Consider the following 21,637-nt stretch of genomic DNA (forward strand, 5'->3'; position numbering starts at 1 on the left):
TACTAACCTATTATCCCAGGATAACAAGAACAACATCTTTGAACGTCTATTGGAATGACGCGGTCGAGAATCCAGCCATCGACGTTCCGCTCTCTGACTGACGCTGTATCCACTAGACCACGGAGGTGGTCCACTCCAGCGGAGCCATACATACCTTCGGCCTATTTGTAAATAACATGCACCACAATTGTGTTCTCTGAAAGCTGCAGTAAGGACGAGTCATCCGTTGCCCGAACACCTGGTGTCTCAACCCAAAGTTTTAAAGTGAGTCACGGATGAATAAAAGCTTTAAAACCCTATAAAAACAGATTCCATAGGGCGTAAAAGGCAAAATGCCTGTGAAACGCCAGGTCTAACATCGTGGTTAGCATGTTCTGCCCAATCTGTAGTCCGCCATTCACACAATAAAATATGTGTTTGTTGCCAGGCAAAAAACGTGTCTGCAAGAAGTCCATTGTGACGCTTTAATCTTTTTTCATGTGACAGGCACGAATCGGGTGTCTCTCGGCATTTTAATTAGACTAGTATCTCTCACTCCAGCATGCATTTCCGACTAAAAACTTTAAATCTCAATATAATTTTTTTCTCTGTTTCCATTCTTCCACACATTAGTCCTTCTGCATTAGTTCCGACCGTCTATTCATTAAACCCGATTTCCATTGTAATACATTAATCACCACGCGACAGAAGTGTAGTGCTTCCGCTGACCGCCAGGGGGCTTTAGTGCATGCATTGTTGTACCACTCCGCGTTGTTAGGCGAACCTACGTATTATTTACCCATCACTGCGCGTAGAGATGTGTATCTTATTCCAAGTCCATGATCCTATTATGTTCCGACTACACTCTCTTTGGTAAAGGTTGTTCGTACCTTCCTGTAGATACGTCTTTCTGATTCCTGCCTACATTAAGTCAATACTACCACCACGGCTTGAAAGCATCTTTCTAATCTGCCCATTACAGAGCGAGTGTTCATCGTGTTCCATAAGCCCTCGATGAATGTGGCTCTACCTGTGTAAAAGCAAAATCATTTACGGGGATAAAAGGATCCGCTAATTTGACGGGACTATAAACTTGCACGGCATACAAGCCGGAATTAGACAAAAAGTTAAAAGCAAACTCTTTATGATTCACCTAGAAGTAAATGCGAAAAGATTCGGCTGACAGGATTTAGATGAAGCCATTATGCTGTGTTTGGTCGAGTTGAATAGGCATTACATGTGTTCGTGTGATTGATACACCGTTGCGAACTTCACAATGGGGTTCTCAGAGACAGGCTAAGCGAGACGGGTGTTCCTGAGCGCTGTCCCTTCGTTTCCTGGAAGTCTTGGAGTGTTGGAATTGTCTCTCGTTTGGCTGACAAGAGAGGACAATGGTGGACTGAAATGTGGCGCCATCTTGAATCTGGGTCTGACAGGTCGCAAAAGAAATGAATGAAACTGACAAATGTATTTTGTTTCTTCTTTGAAATATAAATCAGGGATCGAAAACCAAACAAAGCAAACAGTGTACTTTGGTGGTCTGTGAATCGCACGTCAATGTGCAGAGATCGGGGAAATTGCGTGGCATGTTTACGGTTTTGAATTGGTATAAAAAAAAACTAATAGAGAGACAAAGGTTATCGATCGAGAGATGCTATTGACTAATAAATAAAATGTGACACAATTTGAATAACATTTAAAACCTACAAAATATCAATTCAAAATAATAAAAATCGTTAACTTTGAATTGTCAAGTGATTTCGTTCAGGATATCATTTACATATATATGACCACCTTCTTGTCGCATATCAAATTCAATACACGTGCCAACGAGAACATTGCTGTGCCTTTGTTGATTATTTTACACAGTTAAAACTGTCAGTTGCATTTCTCGAATAATCAACTTTCGAAGAACGTTGTGGTAATTGATGTTTAGAATGTTGAAGAATCTTCAAGGTTTAAATAAGGAAAACTCACTTTAAACCCCTAATTGCATCTGACAATAAAATCTGCTTTGACAAAAACTGTTGGGATATGGTAAACTTTTAATACTTTATATGCCCACGTATTTAACGTTGACTGGCGATAGCGACACAAAGTGACGTGGTTTAACGTTGACTGACGTTAGTGACACAAACAGAAAGTGACGTGGTATTACCGTCTTAACCTTTGTAATATTATTCACGGTAAACTCAGAAAGTAATTTAAACATTACGAAGAGCAGAACTCTCTCTTACCGAGGTGATCGCTTGTTATTTGTCATATAGGGAACTTAAATTGGCTCTAGAGGACTAGAGCATATTTCAAAGACAATTAGTTGGCGATCTGACAAAACGCCATTCATCGTCAAATGTGATGAATATCGGGGTTCCTGAGATGCATGGCACATGAGTTCACTTTATCGATTTTGTTCTGAACCGGCTTACGTCACCCGAGTCTCAGAGTACTACAACTAATCGCTCTACATGTACATGTATGTGTTGGACGCGTATCAATACAAATGAATATCTGCTTTAGCAAAAACCTTTCTCCTCCTTTGGAAAGCCTTGAACATATCTATTACGCTGGAAGGCACAAAAATAGACACATTTCAAAAATCACTTTTACATTTTTGTGTACTAATTTTTTTGCTTTCAAGAGTAATTTCCTCTGAATTGAAACTTTTTGCCTCGACGGAGACTATCTCGTTGGGCTAGATAAGGCAATTCGAGAATCCAAATGGGTCCATTATAAGATTGACACAATTAATCGGAAACTAAATACAAAAAAAGAACCTTAACGGTGTTGATAACTGACAAAGAATAAAATCTTGATAGCAGAATTAGTGGCTAATGCTGTTCTAATGACTGCAATTTGTCTGAACATGGACAGTGTGTCTACCCCTTCTGTTTCAGCTCGCTGTGAAGTTATCTTTTGATAAGTTAATGCATCCCGACCCTGACGCCGCTCCAGCATCCAACAACATGGCGTCCTCGATGACCACCTTTCTTCCGTCCATTCAAACAACATTCACTGGTGGCACCCGTCACAAATACATGCAAAGGCAAGTCAATGATTCACCCAAAAACACAAGGACATCTGGTACAAGTCAAAACAGGGAATTGTATCGTCCATCATTTTTGTCTCTCATGAGTTAAATATAGAAATGTGTCCACACTAAATCGTTTTAAAAGCTGTAACTATTTCATTAGTGAATGAGTGAGTTGGGATTGTCACGGCGTTATTTGATGGACACACTATCAAGGCGCGGACTATGAACGACTCAACGCTGAGAACGCGATAGAACAACACAATTGTTTACAGTATAGGGATATCAGATATACCACACATAGAAATCAGTATATAGCCCATATTCCAGTGCTTCAACACTACACAGCATCAAGGAAAAGCTAGACACCCATCAATGACATAACCAACATCAGATATACCACACATAGAAATCAGTATATAGCCCACATTCCAGTGCTTCAACACTACACAGCATCAAGTACACGCTAGACACCCATCAATGACGTAACCAATATCAGATATACCACACATAGAAATCAGTATAATCAATATTCATCAACCGCCTCATCCATTCCATGTATCGACGTTGGACGGCAGTCATCAATGCAAATGGCGGACACAAGAGATACTGACTTGTGATGCCGTTTTCTCAGAGACTAGTGTTGTGTTTCACTTTAAGAACATTTGACACTTTAATTTCAACCATGATGATCAGTTTAGCCAAGTTTCATCTTTTTAATATGTCTCAAAGTATGTTTACAGTGCTTGGACAAATACAGTTTCTCATATATCTATCCATGGTGATGTTTCTTTTGTGGTTCAGTATATATACTGATAACCCTAGACCTACACAAGTCTCTAAAGCAAGAATATTAGTTTAAACCATAATTCCCAGACTATATAATAATAAAAACAAGGTGTCCCCATAAACAACTGGCATCCTTAGAGTACTGTCCCCATAGACTTGCCTATTAAAAGGTTAGAATTACTACACATCCATGGCCTTATTCAGTACAGACTTGAAGCAAGGCTATGCTAGCCCCCACAACAATGGTTTGATATAGCAGTTTTAACATTGGTATACATGGTATATGGGCATTTTTTCCATATACACATATACCCACTATGACATACTTGGATAGGTACAAGAGGGCTAGTGTCTCATAAGACTATATACTGAAATAAAAATATCCAAGAGCTCCCAATCAAGTGTATAATGCTTTGCCAAATATAGATTTTTCCTGAAAATGAAGAGTTCAAACAAAATGTAAACCAACTTTCATTTCAGAGGCAATATGTTAGCGCCATATTCGCCATAATAAGTGCCCCGGGGGCATGGAAATTGACAATGGGGGTACAAAAACCAGGCACAAGTTAAATTTGTTGTCAGAGGAAAAGCGATAGAGAAGAAAATTGGTTCCAACATTGGTGACACCAAACTTTGTTTGCTTAATAGTAATATAGTGATGTAAAATAAACAAACAAACAAACAAAACAGTACCTTACCATGCGAATGTATTCCCAGGGCGGGGTGCTTAATATGGCGAATACAGCTGCTACCATTGGTATAAAATCACCTACCTTACACAATCTTCCATCTTGAAGTAAATATCAAGTTGCTGTGAGGTTTGTCTGAAGGATGTGACAGAAGGCTGTGTCAGAAGGATGTGTCAGGAGGCTGTGTCAGGAGGCTGTGTCAGGAGGCTGTGTCAGAAGGCTGTGTCAGAAGGCTGTGTCAGAAGGATGTGTCAGGAGGCTGTGTCAGAAGGATGTGTGGAGAGGTCATGTCAGTGGCTGCACAGCCATGTTGGTCTGGGTCTGCAACAATGTCCAACACAATGAACACAACTAATTGACAGCCAAAGGAAGAAAGATAAACCATAATTAATATACAAATGTTAATGCCCTGATATCAAACTACAAATTGAATTTAATTGAAATATATAAATAAGGTGTTAATATGGGATTTTTCCTCGTTCAGGATACTAGAAAAATTACAGTACTGTCAACAGGGTTATAATCAACTGGTAACATGAATGACTAGTGCGGACAACGTTATTAACTTTAAGGTTACGTGTTTAGAAAAAAGAAGAGATTTTAAAGATAAAAAAGATGAGACAATGAACTGTTTCCTTGGGAGTGGGAGCCAGGGGGGAGAGGGCCGTGGTTGTGTGACATCGGGTCAGCAGGCCTGTACAGCAGCAATGGAATAAAGACAAAGAACTTGGTCAATAAATGGAGCATAATGAATGAATACTCATAATAAAGGAATTGTTTTTTGTCAGAAATACGGTAGTTGAATACTTAGGTTTGTTTACACTGTTTGGGCATGGTCAGTGTGTGAAGTTACGCACTTGTAATACATACAAGAATACAGTGAGCACGGGGCCTGCTTCCACGCCACAAAAACAATTGGAATGTGCACCAGAGGGCGGCAAATACAGGAGACAATGTCTTGGAGGCCTGCGAACGGTCAAGGCACGTGACATGGTTTCCAACATGCTTCCTCCCTACTTGACAGAATGGCAGCTACATGCAAGAAATACAAACTGTTGAGTCAAATATACGAAGGAACTTACAGCTGTCCCTGACCAGCAATGGAGATTTGACCAGACAGAACCAGCATGTTGGTGATGCCGGGCACAAGAAACGTGCACGTGGCCAGCTCATGGAGGCCGTTTGTGATCTCGCCTGTGATTGGTGCTTGCTGCTTCCGGTTACGGAAAGGCGGGTGATCGGTTAGACTTGCTCCAAGTCTCTACTGAATGATAAGTACATTATAATGGATTATAATGGACTTGTCTACAACGAGGCCAGTCTTTTATAGGGACAATGTGCTCTTATTATTGATGTATTTAAGGAATTACGATTGGAACTAATAACCATATTCTAAGAGACTTGTGCAAGTGTAGTAGTGGGTGAAATGGAGACCATGAGCTGGGCAGACGCCCACATGTGGTGGGTTTGTGTGAAAAGTGGAAACGAGGAGAAAAGAGTTGACCCATGAGGAAGAAGATTTAATTGAGACAATGGTTGATATGAAAAATAAAGAATAGTTATGCAATAATCTGTTATTACAGAAAACATAAGACATCAAGGTAAATGTGGGACTAATTGCTGACATCATTCTTCTGTCAAATGTTACTGAAATTACATCATAAACGACATTCATGCTGTTTATCCCATATCCTGAAGGAGTACAGTTGAGTTCAACGATGTGATGTAGGTCTTAGACGTTTACAGCTTAGACAAATTCCATGAGCATGGGTATGGTGGTGACACACTTAGAAACAAAATCAGGACAAACTAGGCATTCATTTTTAGATTTACATATAGTCTCTTTAATAAAGTTATGCATACGGTTGAATAAACATTATTCCACAAGAAACCACCCAAGCGTGTTAATTCCAGGCTAGATTCAAGAACGGGATAAGTATCGGATGATATAGTGAGTGAGTGAGTGAGTGAGTGAGTGAGTGAGTGAGTGAGTGAGTGAGTGAGTGAGTGTTAACGCTGCTTTGAACACACTACCAGTTATATCACGGCATACAGGCTGATACAGCTGAGAATGGGATGAGTGAGGGTTAACGCTGCTTTGAACACACTTCCAGTTATATCACGGCATACAGGCTGATAGAGCTGAGAATGGGATGAGTATGAGATGAGTGATTGAGTGAGGGTTAACGCTGCTTTGAACACACTTCCAGTTATATCACGGCATACAGGCTGATAGAGCTGAGAATGGGATGAGTATGAGATGAGTGATTGAGTGAGGGTTAACGCTGCTTTGAACACACTTCCAGTTATATCACGGCATACAGGCTGATAGACATGTAGTGCTGAAATACTTTCAGATGTTGGTGACACAATTAGTTCAAGTTGGGAGTTGTCCCATTGAGGTGAGATGAGGTGGAATGGGGTTTAACGTCGCGTCCAAGATTATTGCACCTATATAGCGACGTGCATGCACATGTATGTTTGTGGCTGCTTGTACTAGTCTAGACTTAATGCCGATGCCAGGCAAGGAAACAACAAGCACCATCCTTTACCGTCCCACCAGGGGATTGAAGCACCGACCTTGCACTCTCCCTGTCTTATAAGCGCATGTGTGAGTGAATGAAAGTTAAACAATGAAGTCAGCAATATTCCAGCATCACCACGGCAGTAAATAAACAAGTCTAGGACATGGTATAGGGACAAGGAATATGGACATGGTATATGGACATGGTGCATAGACATGGGTTATGGACATGGTATATGGACATGGTATACGGACATTGGTTATGGACATGGGTTATGGACATGGTATATAGACAAGGTAAAGGGACATGCACTGCTGAAACACTTCAGATGTTGGTGTCATACTTTGTCAGGAACAACTGCAATCGTCTCTCCTACAGACACTGATGAAGAAATAACTGAAATCTCCCAAGCAAGTCTACTAAACAATGGAAAAACTCCTGAAAATGAAGAGATTCTCTGGAACACTTCGTATCATATGTTGCCATGGGTGCAAGACAATTGAAACAAAAACATAAACATAGAACTAAATGTTAGCTGTAGTAAGCACCCCGGGAGCTTGGCAAATTGACAAAGTGTGGCGCTTATTGAAACCAACCATGAGTGACATTTGTTGTCAGAGAAGAAGCGGTGCTCGAAACTTGATAAAAATGGAATGGATTTTCCAAAAATTACTTTGGATCACTTAAAAGAGATAGCTAACCCATGCCCTACCACACAGCTAACCCTAATGATTGTAAAGGGTTACCTAACCCTAATGATTGTAAAGGGGTACCTAACCCTAATGATTGTAAAGGGGTACCTGACCCTAATGATTATAATGGGGTACCTAACCCTAATGATTGTAAAGGGGTACCTAACCCTAATGATTTTAAAGGGGTACCTGACCCTAATGATTATAGAGGGGTACCTGACCCTAATGATTGTAAAGGGGTGCCTAACCCTAATGATTGTAAAGGGGTACCAAACCCTAATGATTATAAAGGGGTACCAAACCCTAATTATTATAAAGGGGTACCTAACCCTAATGATTGTAAAGGGGTACCTGACCCTTATGATTATATAGGGGTGCTTGATGGGAAAGGGGTGCCCAACCGATGATCGTAAAGGGGTGCTTGATGTGAAAGAGTTGCAGGTAACCTACCCTAACACAAACACAACCACAACTTGTCCTGATGACTGAAGAGGAACACAAAACCTGTGAAGAGGGTGCCACAATCAGTAGCCTTAGCCAGTTAGTGCTAATTAAGCCTGGACCAGTAAACTGCATTTTTGACAATAACAGTTATTCCTTCACCATTGCTGTAATATACACACACAAAAAAGGACCTGTCACGTAAATCAATATTTGACCACAAGTCTGCAACAAACGCCTCTACAACTTTTCAATTTGAAGCTCCCAAATTTGGAACAATAATACAATTTCTTTCCCAATTTGACTACCGAGGGAACAAACTTAAAGGTTTTGGAATTCCAGATAAATCCTTGCTATTAATAGAGTGGGGTATATAAATATCATGGAGTAGAATGAGACCAAAGTATAAAATCGCCTACCTTTCACAATGTTCCATAAAGAAGAAAATATCAGGGCTGTGGTAAGTTGTGTCAGGTAAGTTGTGTCAGGAGATTGTGTCGGCGCCACACAGCCATCTTGGGTCTGCAACAATGTCCAACACAATGAGAACAAGTGATTCAGAGCCAAAACAAGTTAAAACATAATTACTCCACCACTCTTAATGCTCTGATACCTTGGTAACCAACAAAAACATCAATTTCTTGGATATAAAGGTTTGAATAAAGATGTCACTTTTCATGGTTCGTGATACTGGAATAATTACAGAACCGTTAACATGGTTACACTCAAGTGGTAACACAAAGAGACTAATGTCAACAATATTATTGACTTTTACATAAGGTTTTAGAAGAACAAAAAAGCAGATGCTAAAGGTAATAATCGATGATACAATGAACATGACAGTAGATGCATATGTTACCCAGCTCACAATCACTCAGCTTGACTGAAAACAGCGAAGGAATCTGGGTCAGTATCTCTGTATTCGTAAGAACATGCCTGACAAAACTTGTATTCTCATCAAGTTTGCAACTTGGCTTGGCGCAACAGATACAACATACAACTCATCGACTATTATAGGCATAGTTACAATAGAGTGTCTATGTACCAACTTAGTTCTCTCTGTTATTTATGTCAACACTGGTCTAGATGACATGAACCCCTTCTACAATAGTTATTGATCAACAGAAAGGTTAACGGGATCAATATTAAGTTTCAATAAACATAAGAACCATAAATCCTATCAATAAAAATATTATCCATTATTTACATACAGTACAAGAAAAGTAGCTATGCTTCAAGCAGTATGTACTGGGAAATGAGTTTAACAGAAACTCTGCATGAAATATCAAGTGTTTTACATGGAAATATACTACAGAATAATACTATGTACTATGATCAACTATGGATAACAAGAAATTAGACATGGATAGTAATAAATGGATTTTGATTGAAAAGCATTACATTATAACATTACATTACAATACAATTGAAGCGCCCTGCAAATCACTATTGAATGAAGACAATCAGAGTTGTCTCCCATGCCCCCAGGACAGATTCCATTACAATGACTATGGGAAGTTGAATTGATGTACCTAATGATATAGAGGGGATAACTGACACCAAGTCTACAACAACCAGGGAGGTAGTTTATATTCTGATTCTACAAGCTTCAATGTCTACTAGATCTGGTACTACGCCCAAAGCGTGTACGTGATATGGGGGAAAGTCTAGGTTACCCTACGTACATCATTACTTATATTGCAGCCTTATTTTGACCATATTTTGTAATACAAACCAGAAAACAGTGAAGGGATTTGTGTCAGTATATTTGTATTCATAAAAACATGGCTGACAAAGCTGCATCAGCCGATGAGGTAAACGCATTTGGTCATGAGGTGACGCGAAGTTGCTTGAACCTGGAAGAATGACAGAGTTGTTCCCCTTTGCCCATTCCTGAGACAAGTGATACATGCTTAAAGAATTACTGTCGGCAAGATTTCCAGCAATGAGAGACCAGTATTAGTTTGAATATGGGGCGGGGCCTTGAACAAATACATTTTCAACAGAAAAAAGTACTATATACAACAAAAATACTCATGATAAAGGGACGTGTTTTTGTAGGAAATACGGTAGTTGAATACTTAGATTTGTTTACTGAGGGGTGTGGTAAATGGTGCATGTTGATTAATGATAACATAGAGCAGTTCTTCTGTGGGATGAAATACGGTACAATTACTGTTATAGGGCGTGGTCAGTGTGTGAGGTTAAGCATTTGTCCTACAAACATACTTACAAGAATACAGGAAGCACGCTGCCTGCTTCTTCGCCACGAAAACACTTGCAATGTGCACCAGAGAGCGGCAAAAAGGGGTGACAATTTCTGTGAAGAAAATTAAGAACTTGCAAATAGCCAAGGGAGGAGATGGTTTGGAACGTGCTTCGTCCCTGGTTGACAGAATGGCCACTCTGTGCGATAAACAAAAGACGTGGAGTGAAATATATGAATGAAGTTACCTTCAGATGCATGTGCATAACTGTCCTCTCCGTCGATGGAGATGCGACGAGACCGAGCGAGCACGCTTGGGTGTGGCGATGCCAGCCAGCGACATTCAGCTCCGTGCTCCGCCATGGCCAGCCGATGGAGGGAGGAAATGACGGCCTTTGGCATTAGTGATCTCGCTTGTGATTGGTGCTTTGCTGTTTCCTTCCGGGTGGCTTGGTGCCGGCTATCTAAACTGCGTTTTTTGGTGGTCGGTGCAATGCCCAGATGCCCTCGGTGCTTTGCCGGTTGGTTTTCCGAGTGGCTTGGTGCCGGCTGTCCAAACTGCGTTTTTTGGCGTTCGGCGCTGTCGGTGTAGCCGGTGTAGTCACGTGGTGGATTTGTGTGAAAAGTAGAAAGAAGTAGAAGAAAAACTGGAACTACATGTACGATGAAAAAATGCTATTTCCTATATTGGAAAATAAAGTATAATTATGCAATGACTTGTTTTACAGAAAACAGAAAAGTGTATATAACTGTATGAAACCTGCAGACCAGGTGGAAAGTGGAAAGAGAGTTAAAACTGCATTGAAGGACAACAAGAGGAAATCGCCAGAAAACAAGAAACAAATTATGCCAAATAGTGAAGGAAGTAAAATGAACATTATATTTAAAAAAGAAAAATTGTTGTGAAATTTTCTTAAAAAATGTGATGAAATGAAATACAAGAGAAGAGAAATTACTTCACAATATTGTGTTTGAACCTGAAGCCGAAGCCGTAACTATGGGTAAAATGAACACTTGAAAATTTGGTTTGATTCAAAATTTCAAAATTTCGAAATTGTAGTGAAATTTTCTGAATTTTGTTTATGAAATGTAAGACAATATTTGTTCCTAACGTTTGAAAGCAAAGCCAGAAATCTGGGTGAAAGCGAGCAAAAGCATGTTAAAAGGGGTGCAGAAGCGGGGTAAAAGCGGGGCCTGGATAACGGAGGCAAAAGAAGGGAAAGGGAGAAAAGCGATTGGTTGTAATCATAAGCGAAAGCGGGTTAAAAGCGGGGAAGAAGCGGGTTAAAAGCGGGGCCCGGATAATCGAAGCGAAAGAAGGGAAAGGGAGAAAAGCGATTAATCGGCCCGTGAAAAGGGAGCGATTCGATTGGCCAGGGTTGAGGGGTGAGAGTTGAGTTGGGGGGTTCATGTAAGTGTTAAGAAGTTCGCTAAAAAAGAGTTCCTTCCAAAAAGGGGGTTTGCACCCACTGGGGGTGCCCCCGGGCCAAATCAAGCAGTGCCAAAAGACCGCAGACTGAAACTGGAGACACAGGAACTTTCGAAAGGACCCCAAAGTTACCAAAAGTGGATTTGCAGACGGGTGTGAATTGGCTGGAAAACACCCTTTCTATTAATAAACGTTCGGATATACCGCGATATGAATAAGATAACTTGTGGCCACATTAGCGCTGTGAAATAATACATTCTAGCCTATGCGCGTACAGGATCGTTTGTCTGGCCGTGGGGTAATTTATTTGGAGGTCATAAGCTCGCAACATGTCCCGTTAACCACCAGTGCAGGTTTTCTTCCTGGGGCTTAAACTTGAATACCCTACGTACGTTGCACGTTGCATGGTATTTCAAGTTTTGTAAATACGCAAAAGATGCCTAAAGCACAAAAAACAGATACTATTGATCAATTCGAAAACAGAAAGAGCGACACTCTTTGTTGGGTATGAATAATATTTGTGGAATATTGTATGCTATATTTATATAGATATCACCATTCCTCAGCGCACTTTTTGAACTATAAATTAATAATTGCTTTTAAAATATAAACATAAATGTTTTATTTGTTTTACTGCGAAGTTTATGATCTAATGGTGGAAATTGTAAGTTTGTATGAGCTGTGCTTCAAATGAGCGTTAGTCTGGTGGATGTGAAGCAAAAGCAAGCCCTATATGACAGTGAAATAGTGCGTTAGTGATGAAAGACAGCTTTGAAACACTTTGTTGTGCAGTCATTCTACATGGTGAACTTGTATTAATGAAGACATTCTACATGGTGAACTTGTTTTAATAAAGGCGGTGACTAAAACTCATACAGTGTGGGGTAGAGAGGCTGAATGGCCGTTTTGCTCAGGATAATGTTGCACTTTGTTGGACATAATATACATGGTATCATAGCTACTAAAGTTTCATTCATTAACAGATCATTGTCAGCTGGGAAAGTCATGTGTATTGGCCCGGAACATCAATACACTCCCCCTCCCCTCCCCTCCCCTCCCCTCCCCTCCCCTCCCCTCCCCCCACACACACACATTTTATGTACCATTTTTGCACCCACCCACCCCCCCCTACTCCCCCGCCCCCATACAATAATGGTATAACAGCTATGGCTATTATCTCTCCTGAAGATATTTATATCTATAATTGGTTATTTATGGGTCTTTAAACAGCCGTTGTTGTAATTGGCGGAGCTTACAACGTGAAGATCCGGGGTAGAATAGGTCTTCAGCAACCCATGCTTGCCTTAAAAGGCGACAATGCTTGTCGTAAAAGGCGACTAACGGGATGGGGTGGTCAGGCTCGCTGACTGACTTGGTTGATGCATGTCATCGATGTCAATTGCTTGGATCGATGCTCATGATGTCAATGACTGCATTGTCTGGTCCAGATCGCCGTCATATAGCTGGAGTATTGCTGAGTGCGGCGTTAAACAACACATCCGCCAACCAACCAACCAACCAACCAACCAACCAACTTGTCTTAAGAGGTTGTTGATTCACTGAACTGGGTGAAATTTAAAAAACAGCCGTGTCGGCCTGTGCTTGACGTGAGAAGGCTTGTTGATGTGACTAAACTGAGTGAAGCGGCAGAAAAATATCTGAAAAATAGCCGTTCACAGAAAACAAGCTTCATAGTGCGGCTTCAAGCCCGATCCTAGGTTTGAGGGGCAGCAAACAAATCATTTCCGTTACTTATGTTTTCCAAGAACACTATTCATGACTTATTTTACGACAAGGTAGACGATTCATTCAGCTGTGTATGTATATTTCTATAAAAGTACCCTGAAAAAAAGGAACCTGGCAGACTGGAACCCATGAACTTCATGTTTTAAGCACGACACGTTACCGACTACCCTACAACCAGAACTAATAAATGTAGAGCAATTTTCAGAGTCATATACCTTATCAGTTTGGTAGAGTTAATGCTGCGGCAATGCGTGGGAATATACAAATTGTGGCTCGTTTGTTTCGTTGCAATCTGTTGGTGGTACAATGCCAGGTGAGGTTGTTAGCATGCCCAAGCATCAATGCATCAATTCAGAATATTCACGGTAGACATGTCAAACGAATGTATGCTAGTTAACGGTTGGATGAAATGTGGGAGGATAATAATAGTCTGGAAGAGGATTGGGGTAGGTGGGGAGAGACGAAAACAGATCCCTGTGAGAGCCTGGTGACACATGTGTTGCTCGACTCTAAAATTACTCTCTTTGAAGTAACTGGGGCGGTTGATACAAGTCACTGTGGCAAGGCTCCTGGTGTTGACGGTATCCCAATGGAATGTCTTCAATCACAAAATGTTATTTCGGCTATGCACATTACTTTTAATGTCCGTTTTAACACAGGGAAAATACCTGCATACCAAAGTGTTCTACTTTAGATCCTTGAGATCCGTATCGTCTAGGGGTTTGACTCACCAATTCAAAGTACGAATGATATTGTAAAATTTTAAATAACCGTCTGCAATGTTGGCCTGAAAGTGCAGGAGCTCTAAATGATGCACAAAATGGATTCTGGAAGCGTAGATCAACCATACGGATCATATTCACTCTGTTTGTTCTTTTACTGAAACAAGACAAGGTATTAAAAACACTCTTTTTCTGCTTTCATAAAGCGTATGATAGCATTAACAGAGGTGTGCTGTGGGAGAAATGATGTAAAATTGTTTCTTACACTTCAATTTTTATATGAAAATGTCACATGCAGTGTAGTATAATTGGTATGCTTACACCCTGGTTCAATGTTAATCGTAGTTTAAAACAAGGATGCTTAATGTCGCCAAAACGATTTTATAATTGATTTCCTGGACAAGCTAAATTATACTGGTTTGGGTATTTGTTTGGATGATATCGCTATTGCAGCCTTAGCCTATGCTGACGATCTTATTTTGCTTGCAGAATCGGCAGAGGATTTGAATTTCTTACATAGATTATTATCATAGTATATTACGTTTTGAATACTTGGTGTGTAGACAATAGTATCTTTTTTAATAATGACAAATCAATTATGGTACACTTTAGAAATTGAAGCGTTACCAAAACAATGGCCTTTTAAATATCGGTAACTATGTTTTAGACATTGTTGATTGTTATAATTATCTAGGCCTACTGCTCATGGAACATGTTGACTATACAACGCTATGGCAAAAGAAGCAGAAGCAGCAGCAGCAGCAGCAGCTAAATCGGCTAACAGAGCATGAGGTCTTCTTATATGTAAATATAAGGCAATCGGAGGTATGCAACCACTACTTATTCCAAATTGTATGATAACATGATTTGGCCAGTTTTGAGTTATGGGGCATCTATTTTGGGTCATCGTGATATTTGTTCTGTAAATGCCGTTCACCATCGTGCTTTGACATTTTTCTTAGGGTGGTAAAATACGCTCAAAATGTTGCTGTTAATGATGATATGGGATGGATTCCTCCAATTTTGTTAGACATTTATGTCGTTTTACTAAACTAAAATGTCCTTTAGGTTAAAAAAACAACAGGAAATTTCAAGTAAGGGCAAAGTCATGAACGAATGGGGTGTGAATATTTCTGAGAATGTAAGCGTGAAAAGTGTCGTTGTACGTGTGCATGATGTCTGCATTGGAAAGTATGTGTCTGATTGGAATGAACTGTTATGCAAGCTTGGAGGGAGAATGGCTGGTAATAAATTAAGTACTTGTGAAATGTTGTATGGGTGTGAGAGTTATGTAAGTATGTATGCCTCGTTCTTACGGCTCTGCCTTCTCCAAATGTAAATCAGGTACTGCTCCTCAAACGTTAGAAAAAGGCAGATACAAATACGAATATGAATATTAATGTGAACGTGAACGTAAGAGCGTGTTTTCAGTGTGAGGAAAGTATTGAGGATGAATGTCATGTATTGCTGGATTGCCCTGTGTACGACGATCTGCATGAAAGTTTCTACAAAGGTCAGTTTTAGCTATTCCAACTTCCTAGAGTAACGTAATACTGATAAACTTATTTTACTTTTTTAATATTATGTAGATTTTACAGCCCAAACCTTCTTTTTTATCCTCTACACAGAGGAAAAAATATTTTATATGGCTAGTGACGAGTAGTATATTTTATATACCCCTTTGACACTAATATATTTATGCTGTATGTACTGTGATCTCTCGTAACCCTTAACGGGTGGCTCACTTGTATGTCCTGTCATATGTATCTATGTTATTATTTTTGTGAGGTGAGATTCAAATAAACATTCTGTCTGTCTGCCTGCCTGCCTGCCTGCCTGCCTGCCTGCCTGCCCGCCCGCCCGTTCGTTCAATAAAAACAAAACATTCACGGTATGTGTGCATGCATAGGCCTACGTATAAATGATAAAAGTAAAGGGATCTGGCAATTCTTTTTACCAATACAGACCTATACCAGACAGTAATTAATTGTTCAGACCTATACAAGACAGTAATTAATTGTTCAGAATATACTCATGCATAGTGGTTTTTAGAGCAAAACATGAAGCTTTTTCTTTGGAAAGGAATACTGGTGGAGCTCTGAGGAAATACATTCCATTTTTCCATTACAGCTGTAAATATGTGGATCTATGTATGAATGGGTAAATATGAATAAATGTTTGGATCATAAAATGAATGAATGAATGAATGAATGAATGAATGAATGAATGAATGTAAAAATAGGTATGAACAGTGCACATAGCATCCCTATAATTACAAACGAAGATGGTCTATTATCAGGATAATGCGAGATAAAATAAGGATTTTGTCTTTCCACCACAATTTATTGTTAAGGCATTGAACTTGAATCCGTCTATAAAAGATTTATAATTTACTCAAAACTGGTTTACTTTCATTCTCAGCGCGACATTTGAAACGTTAACAAGACATCTGGACCACTGGTTGGAAGATCTTCAGCCGAGTTGAAACATGTGACGTCAGAACTGGCGATGATGACGTCATACCCTTTGTACTTGAACTCTGTGGCCTTGGTCCTGGCGCAGCTGACATTGACGCTTTATGCGGGTAAATTTCAGTTTGATTTCGGCCACTAAAACTGCTCAATTTGAGGGGACGTTTGTTGCCCAATGCGTCAGTATGTGAGACTTGTTTTGATATTAAAGAAGTGCCATAAGGTTACTCCTAATTTACAAGTATTAATACGGACAAGAAACGTTTCTTTAACAGGAGCCAAAGAATTATATAGAGTTTACGTTGATAACCTGTAACGTCACGTGACGTGACCTCCGCCATAATGGTCCGAAGCTATAGAGGCGAGACAACAGTCATGTGAATTAAACAAAATATCTTGTGGGTTCTCGGCAAGTTTCAAATTCAGAACATTGGTATGTAGGCCTCTTAATTTGCCTTAAACTGGTCCTAAGTAGAAAAGTATTTTTCCGAGTTTAGCCTATATTTGTTTTCCAAAATACACAAATAGTTGCAAACAAGCGGAACAAAGAATAGAGGGCAATCCGTGTATGAGTTATCATCACCCGAGGTACCCGAGGTACCCGAGATACCCCAGGAGTAAAACCTGCAAGGATTTCGTGACTCCATATTTACCGCCATATTCTTCAAGGAAATACTGGTGCAGGCCCCATGTGTTGAATAATTATTGTTTACATCGACAGTCTGGATTCAAGAGATATCTTTATTACAAAGGTTTGTGTGTATACAAGTTTAAACTGTGAGAGACACCCCAACAACAAATAATTTTAATGATTTTACTTCTGAATCAAATTTAAATATGTTTTGCAGTCACACTATTATGGTCATTGGGTCATTTTCTTTGATTTTGAACACTTTCAATAACATAGCATGCTTTGGACACAGGGCTCCAGAAATGGGAAACGTACACCATTTCGTCAGGCGGGCGCAGACAGGTGTTTTAGTTGGTGCACTCGTCATAACAATTGTTTACAGAGAAGATAGAACTAACATGAATGTACCATATGTAAACATACAGTGAGTACTCCATGGAAACGCATTTGAATCAAACGATACCAGAAAATCAAATTGCAAGTAATGAACAGATTTTTTTCCCTAACCCCTTACATAAAATCTGGTTACTTTTAATTAGAATCTCGTTAAGACATGACCAATACTTTCAAGGTTCCCTAAAAGTAAGACTCTAAAAGGCGAACAACACCCTTGTTCCCTAGTGAGTGAGTGAGTGAGTGAGTGAGTGAGTGTTATATCTGGAAGATACACCGGAAGTGGATATCAGATACACCGGAACTGGATTTCAGGTACACCGGAAGCGGAATTCAGACACACCGGAAGAAGAATTCAGACACACTGGAAGTCGAATTCAGGTAACACCGGAAATGGAATTCAGGTAACACCGGATGCAAAATTCAGACACTGGAAATCGAATTCAGCTACACCGGAAGTTGAATTCAGGTACACCGGATGCAAAATTCAGACACACCGGAAGCGGAATTCAGACACACTGGAAGAAGAATTCAGACACACCGGAAGCAGAATTCAGACACACCGGAAGTCGAATTCAGGTGCACCGGAAGTCGAATTCAGGTAACACCGGAAATGGAATTCAGGTAACACCGGAAATGGAATTCAAGTAACACTGGATGCAAAATTCAGACACATCGGAAATCAAATTCAGGTACACCGGATGCAAAATTCAGACACCGGAAATCGAATTCAGCTACACCGGAAGTTGAATTCAGACACATTGGAAGAAGAATTCAGACACACCGGAAGCGGAATTCAGACACACCGGAAGAAGAATTCAGACACACCGGAAGAAGAATTCAGACACACCGGAAGAAGAATTCAGACACACCGGAAGCGGAATTCAGACACACCGGAAGAAGAATTCAGACACACCGGAAGTCGAATTCAGGTGCACCGGAAGTCGAATTCAGGTAACACCGGAAATGGAATTCAGGTAACACCGGATGCAAAATTCAGACGCATCGAAAATCAAATTCAGGTACACCGGATGCAAAATTCAGACACATCGGAAATCGAATTCAGCTACACCGGAAGTTGAATTCAGGTACACCGGAAGCAAAATTCAGACACACCGGAAGCGGAATTCAGACACACCGGAAGAAGAATTCAGACACACCGGAAGAAGAATTCAGACACACCGGAAGCGGAATTCAGACACACCGGAAGCGGAATTCAGACACACCGGAAGAAGAATTCAGACACACCGGAAGAAGAATTCAGACACACCGGAAGCGGAATTCAGACACACCGGAAGAAGAATTCAGACACACCGGAAGCGGAATTCAGACACACCGGAAGTCAAATTCAGGTGCACCGGAAGTCAAATTCAGGTAACACCGGAAATGGAATTCAGGTAACACCGGAAATGGAATTCAGGTAACACCGGATGCAAAATTCAGACACATCGGAAATCGAATTCAGCTACACCGGAAGTTGAATTCAGGTACATCGGATTCAAAATTCAGACACACCGGAAGCGGAATTCAGACACACCGGAAGAAGAATTCAGTAACACCGGAAGAAGAATTCAGACACACTGGAAGTCGAATTCAGGTAACACCGGATGCAAAATTCAGACACACCGGAAGCGGAATTCAGACACACCGGAAGAAGAATTCAGACACACCGGAACGGAATTCAGACACACCGGAAGAAGAATTCAGACACACCGGAAGCGGAATTCAGACACACTGGAAGAAGAATTCAGACACACCGGAAGCGGAATTCAGACACACCGGAAGAAGAATTCAGACACACCGGAAGCGGAATTCAGACACACCGGAAAAAGAATTCAGACACACCGGAAGTCGAATTCAGGTGCACCGGAAGTCGAATTCAGGTAACACCGGAAATGGAATTCAGGTAACACCGGAAATGGAATTCAGGTAACACCGGATGCAAAATTCAGACACATCGGAAATCGAATTCAGCTACACCGGAAAGTTGAATTCAGGTACAGCGGATTCAAAATTCAGACACACCGGAAGCGGAATTCAGACACACCGGAAGAAGAATTCAGACACACCAGAAGAAGAATTCAGACACACTGGAAGTCGAATTCAGGTAACACCGGAAATGGAATTCAGGTAACACCGGATGCAAAATTCAGACACCGGAAATAGAATTCAGCTACACTGGAAGTTGAATTCAGGTACAGCGGATGCAAAATTCAGACACACCGGAAGCGGAATTCAGACACACTGGAAGAAGAATTCAGACACACCGGAAGCGGAATTCCGACTTACCGGGGGGGGGGGGGGGGACATTTATGCCACTCTGACAAAATCGACTTACAATTCCAGTGTAGTTCAAGTAGTTAGCTGATACAAATACCTTGAATTGCTCATTACGCTCACACACAGATGGACAAAGGCTTTACAGTGCTTGCTGAACATGCCACCAAAGCCATTTTACCAATAGGTTCACTTCGCTTATGCAGACACTTGTTTTCTTAAGGCCCCTTTACACAGGGCTGCGACCTTTGTGCCACCTTTGAAGGACGCTCAATGGTCGCCTAAACCCAGAAAATCTATGTTAATGCTCCAGCAGTTTTTCAGCAGTTACTGCTCGAGTTGTTCAGTATCTGCAATCACAAAGAAACACTGCAGGTACAAGCCCTCTATTTATAGACATGCTGGGGAGGCACTACAGGTAACTCAAAGGAGGCAGAAGGAAGGCAGAAGCATCGCCCAGATTAACGGAAAAGTATATGAGCAGAACGCATCTATTACCTGGCGACCATTGGGCGACCAGTGTGCCTTCATTCTGTAACAAGCGCAATGCTTGTGCCCCCATTCTGCCTCCTTTGAACAACCAACCTTCTCGGCGACCTTTGTGCGACTTTTTTAAACCTGTTAAAAAATTCACGGCGACCATGGCGTCCATGGCGATGTCTGAACCTCCTGTTTACCACCTTGGAACGACCTAGGCAACCATTCTGCCTCCTTTGAGCATCCAACGACGACCTGGCAGAGTTTATGGTCGCACACGGAAGGCCCAAAGGTCGCCATCCTGTGTAAAGGCCCCATTACATACTGTAGGAATATATAGCTTTAGGCAGAATGGGCTGTAGGATAGACATAGCTGTGGGCAGAATGAGCTGTAGGCAGAATGGGCTGTAGGCAGATTGAGCTGTAGGCAGAATGTAATGCTGGCACAAGACATATATCTCCAGAGTTTCTAATACATTAACATGCTTGTCATTGCCAGTGACAACACACAGTGACGGGGTTCATAGTACATCTTGTGCTCAGAGCTCATTTGTTCTAACCTCGACAATCACAATGGAAGGTGATAGCAATATTCCAGCTATATGCCGACGGTCTGTAATAATCGAGTCTGAAGCAGACAATCCAGTCATTGACATCATGAGCATCGATCCACGCAATTTGGATACAATGACATGCATCAACCAAGTCAGCGAGCCTTCATCATTACCTTGCATGTTAGAAAACTTGGCAGTGACAAAGCTCACAGTCACTCAGCATCAAGTCAAATCTCAGCTCTCAGAAAATAGTGTTTATATTTCATGGAATATTTATGGGCAGCAAATTTAACAAAACTATTTTCGATTATTCTAACACAGTAACGTCATGACATACATAACGTTTTCACTTAGGTTTGAAGTTGTATTTGTTGACGCCCATCAGCTGGTGAAGGCAGAGCCATACATGATCTTATTCTATGCTTGTAAAAGACGACTTAGGGACCGAATATTTGCCCATTACGGCTACGTAACATTAAGTATATGTTATAGCATAACGGTTTCTTTATTAAATGCAAAGTAGTATCTATATACACTGGTCGTTATCAAACAGCGCGAAACTGACTGACGGAATGAGCTGTAGGCAGA

At 40.8% G+C, this 21,637-nt stretch overlaps 1 protein-coding gene across 10 annotated transcripts in view; it reads right to left on the reverse strand.

The window, feature by feature from the left end:
- Positions 1–10,867, reverse strand: part of LOC124124546 — an 88,916-nt gene extending 78,049 nt beyond the window's left edge. Inside the window, exons 1-5 of one of the 10 annotated variants that reach the window (XR_007220292.1) lie at positions 10,598–10,855; positions 10,377–10,463; positions 8,563–8,665; positions 5,568–5,749; positions 4,570–5,179 (exon numbers count right to left, since the gene is read on the reverse strand). Coding sequence is in view for 4 of the 10 variants with exons in the window: in XM_048394009.1 (XP_048249966.1) it covers positions 4,724–4,806; positions 5,108–5,179; positions 8,563–8,665; positions 10,377–10,463; positions 10,598–10,615 (363 nt within the window). In the remaining 6 variants the exon portion in view is untranslated. Of the gene's footprint in view, positions 1–4,569; positions 5,180–5,567; positions 5,750–8,562; positions 8,666–10,376; positions 10,464–10,597 lie in introns of all 10 variants that reach the window. The other 9 variants (XR_007220294.1, XR_007220295.1, XR_007220293.1 and 6 more) reach the window with 9 other exon arrangements.
- Positions 10,868–21,637: the final 10,770 nt, after the last annotated feature.

Source organism: Haliotis rufescens, unplaced genomic scaffold (assembly GCF_023055435.1).
Source record: "Haliotis rufescens isolate VD_foot unplaced genomic scaffold, xgHalRufe1.0.p SCAF_127, whole genome shotgun sequence".
Classification (NCBI taxonomy): domain Eukaryota; kingdom Metazoa; phylum Mollusca; class Gastropoda; order Lepetellida; family Haliotidae; genus Haliotis; species Haliotis rufescens.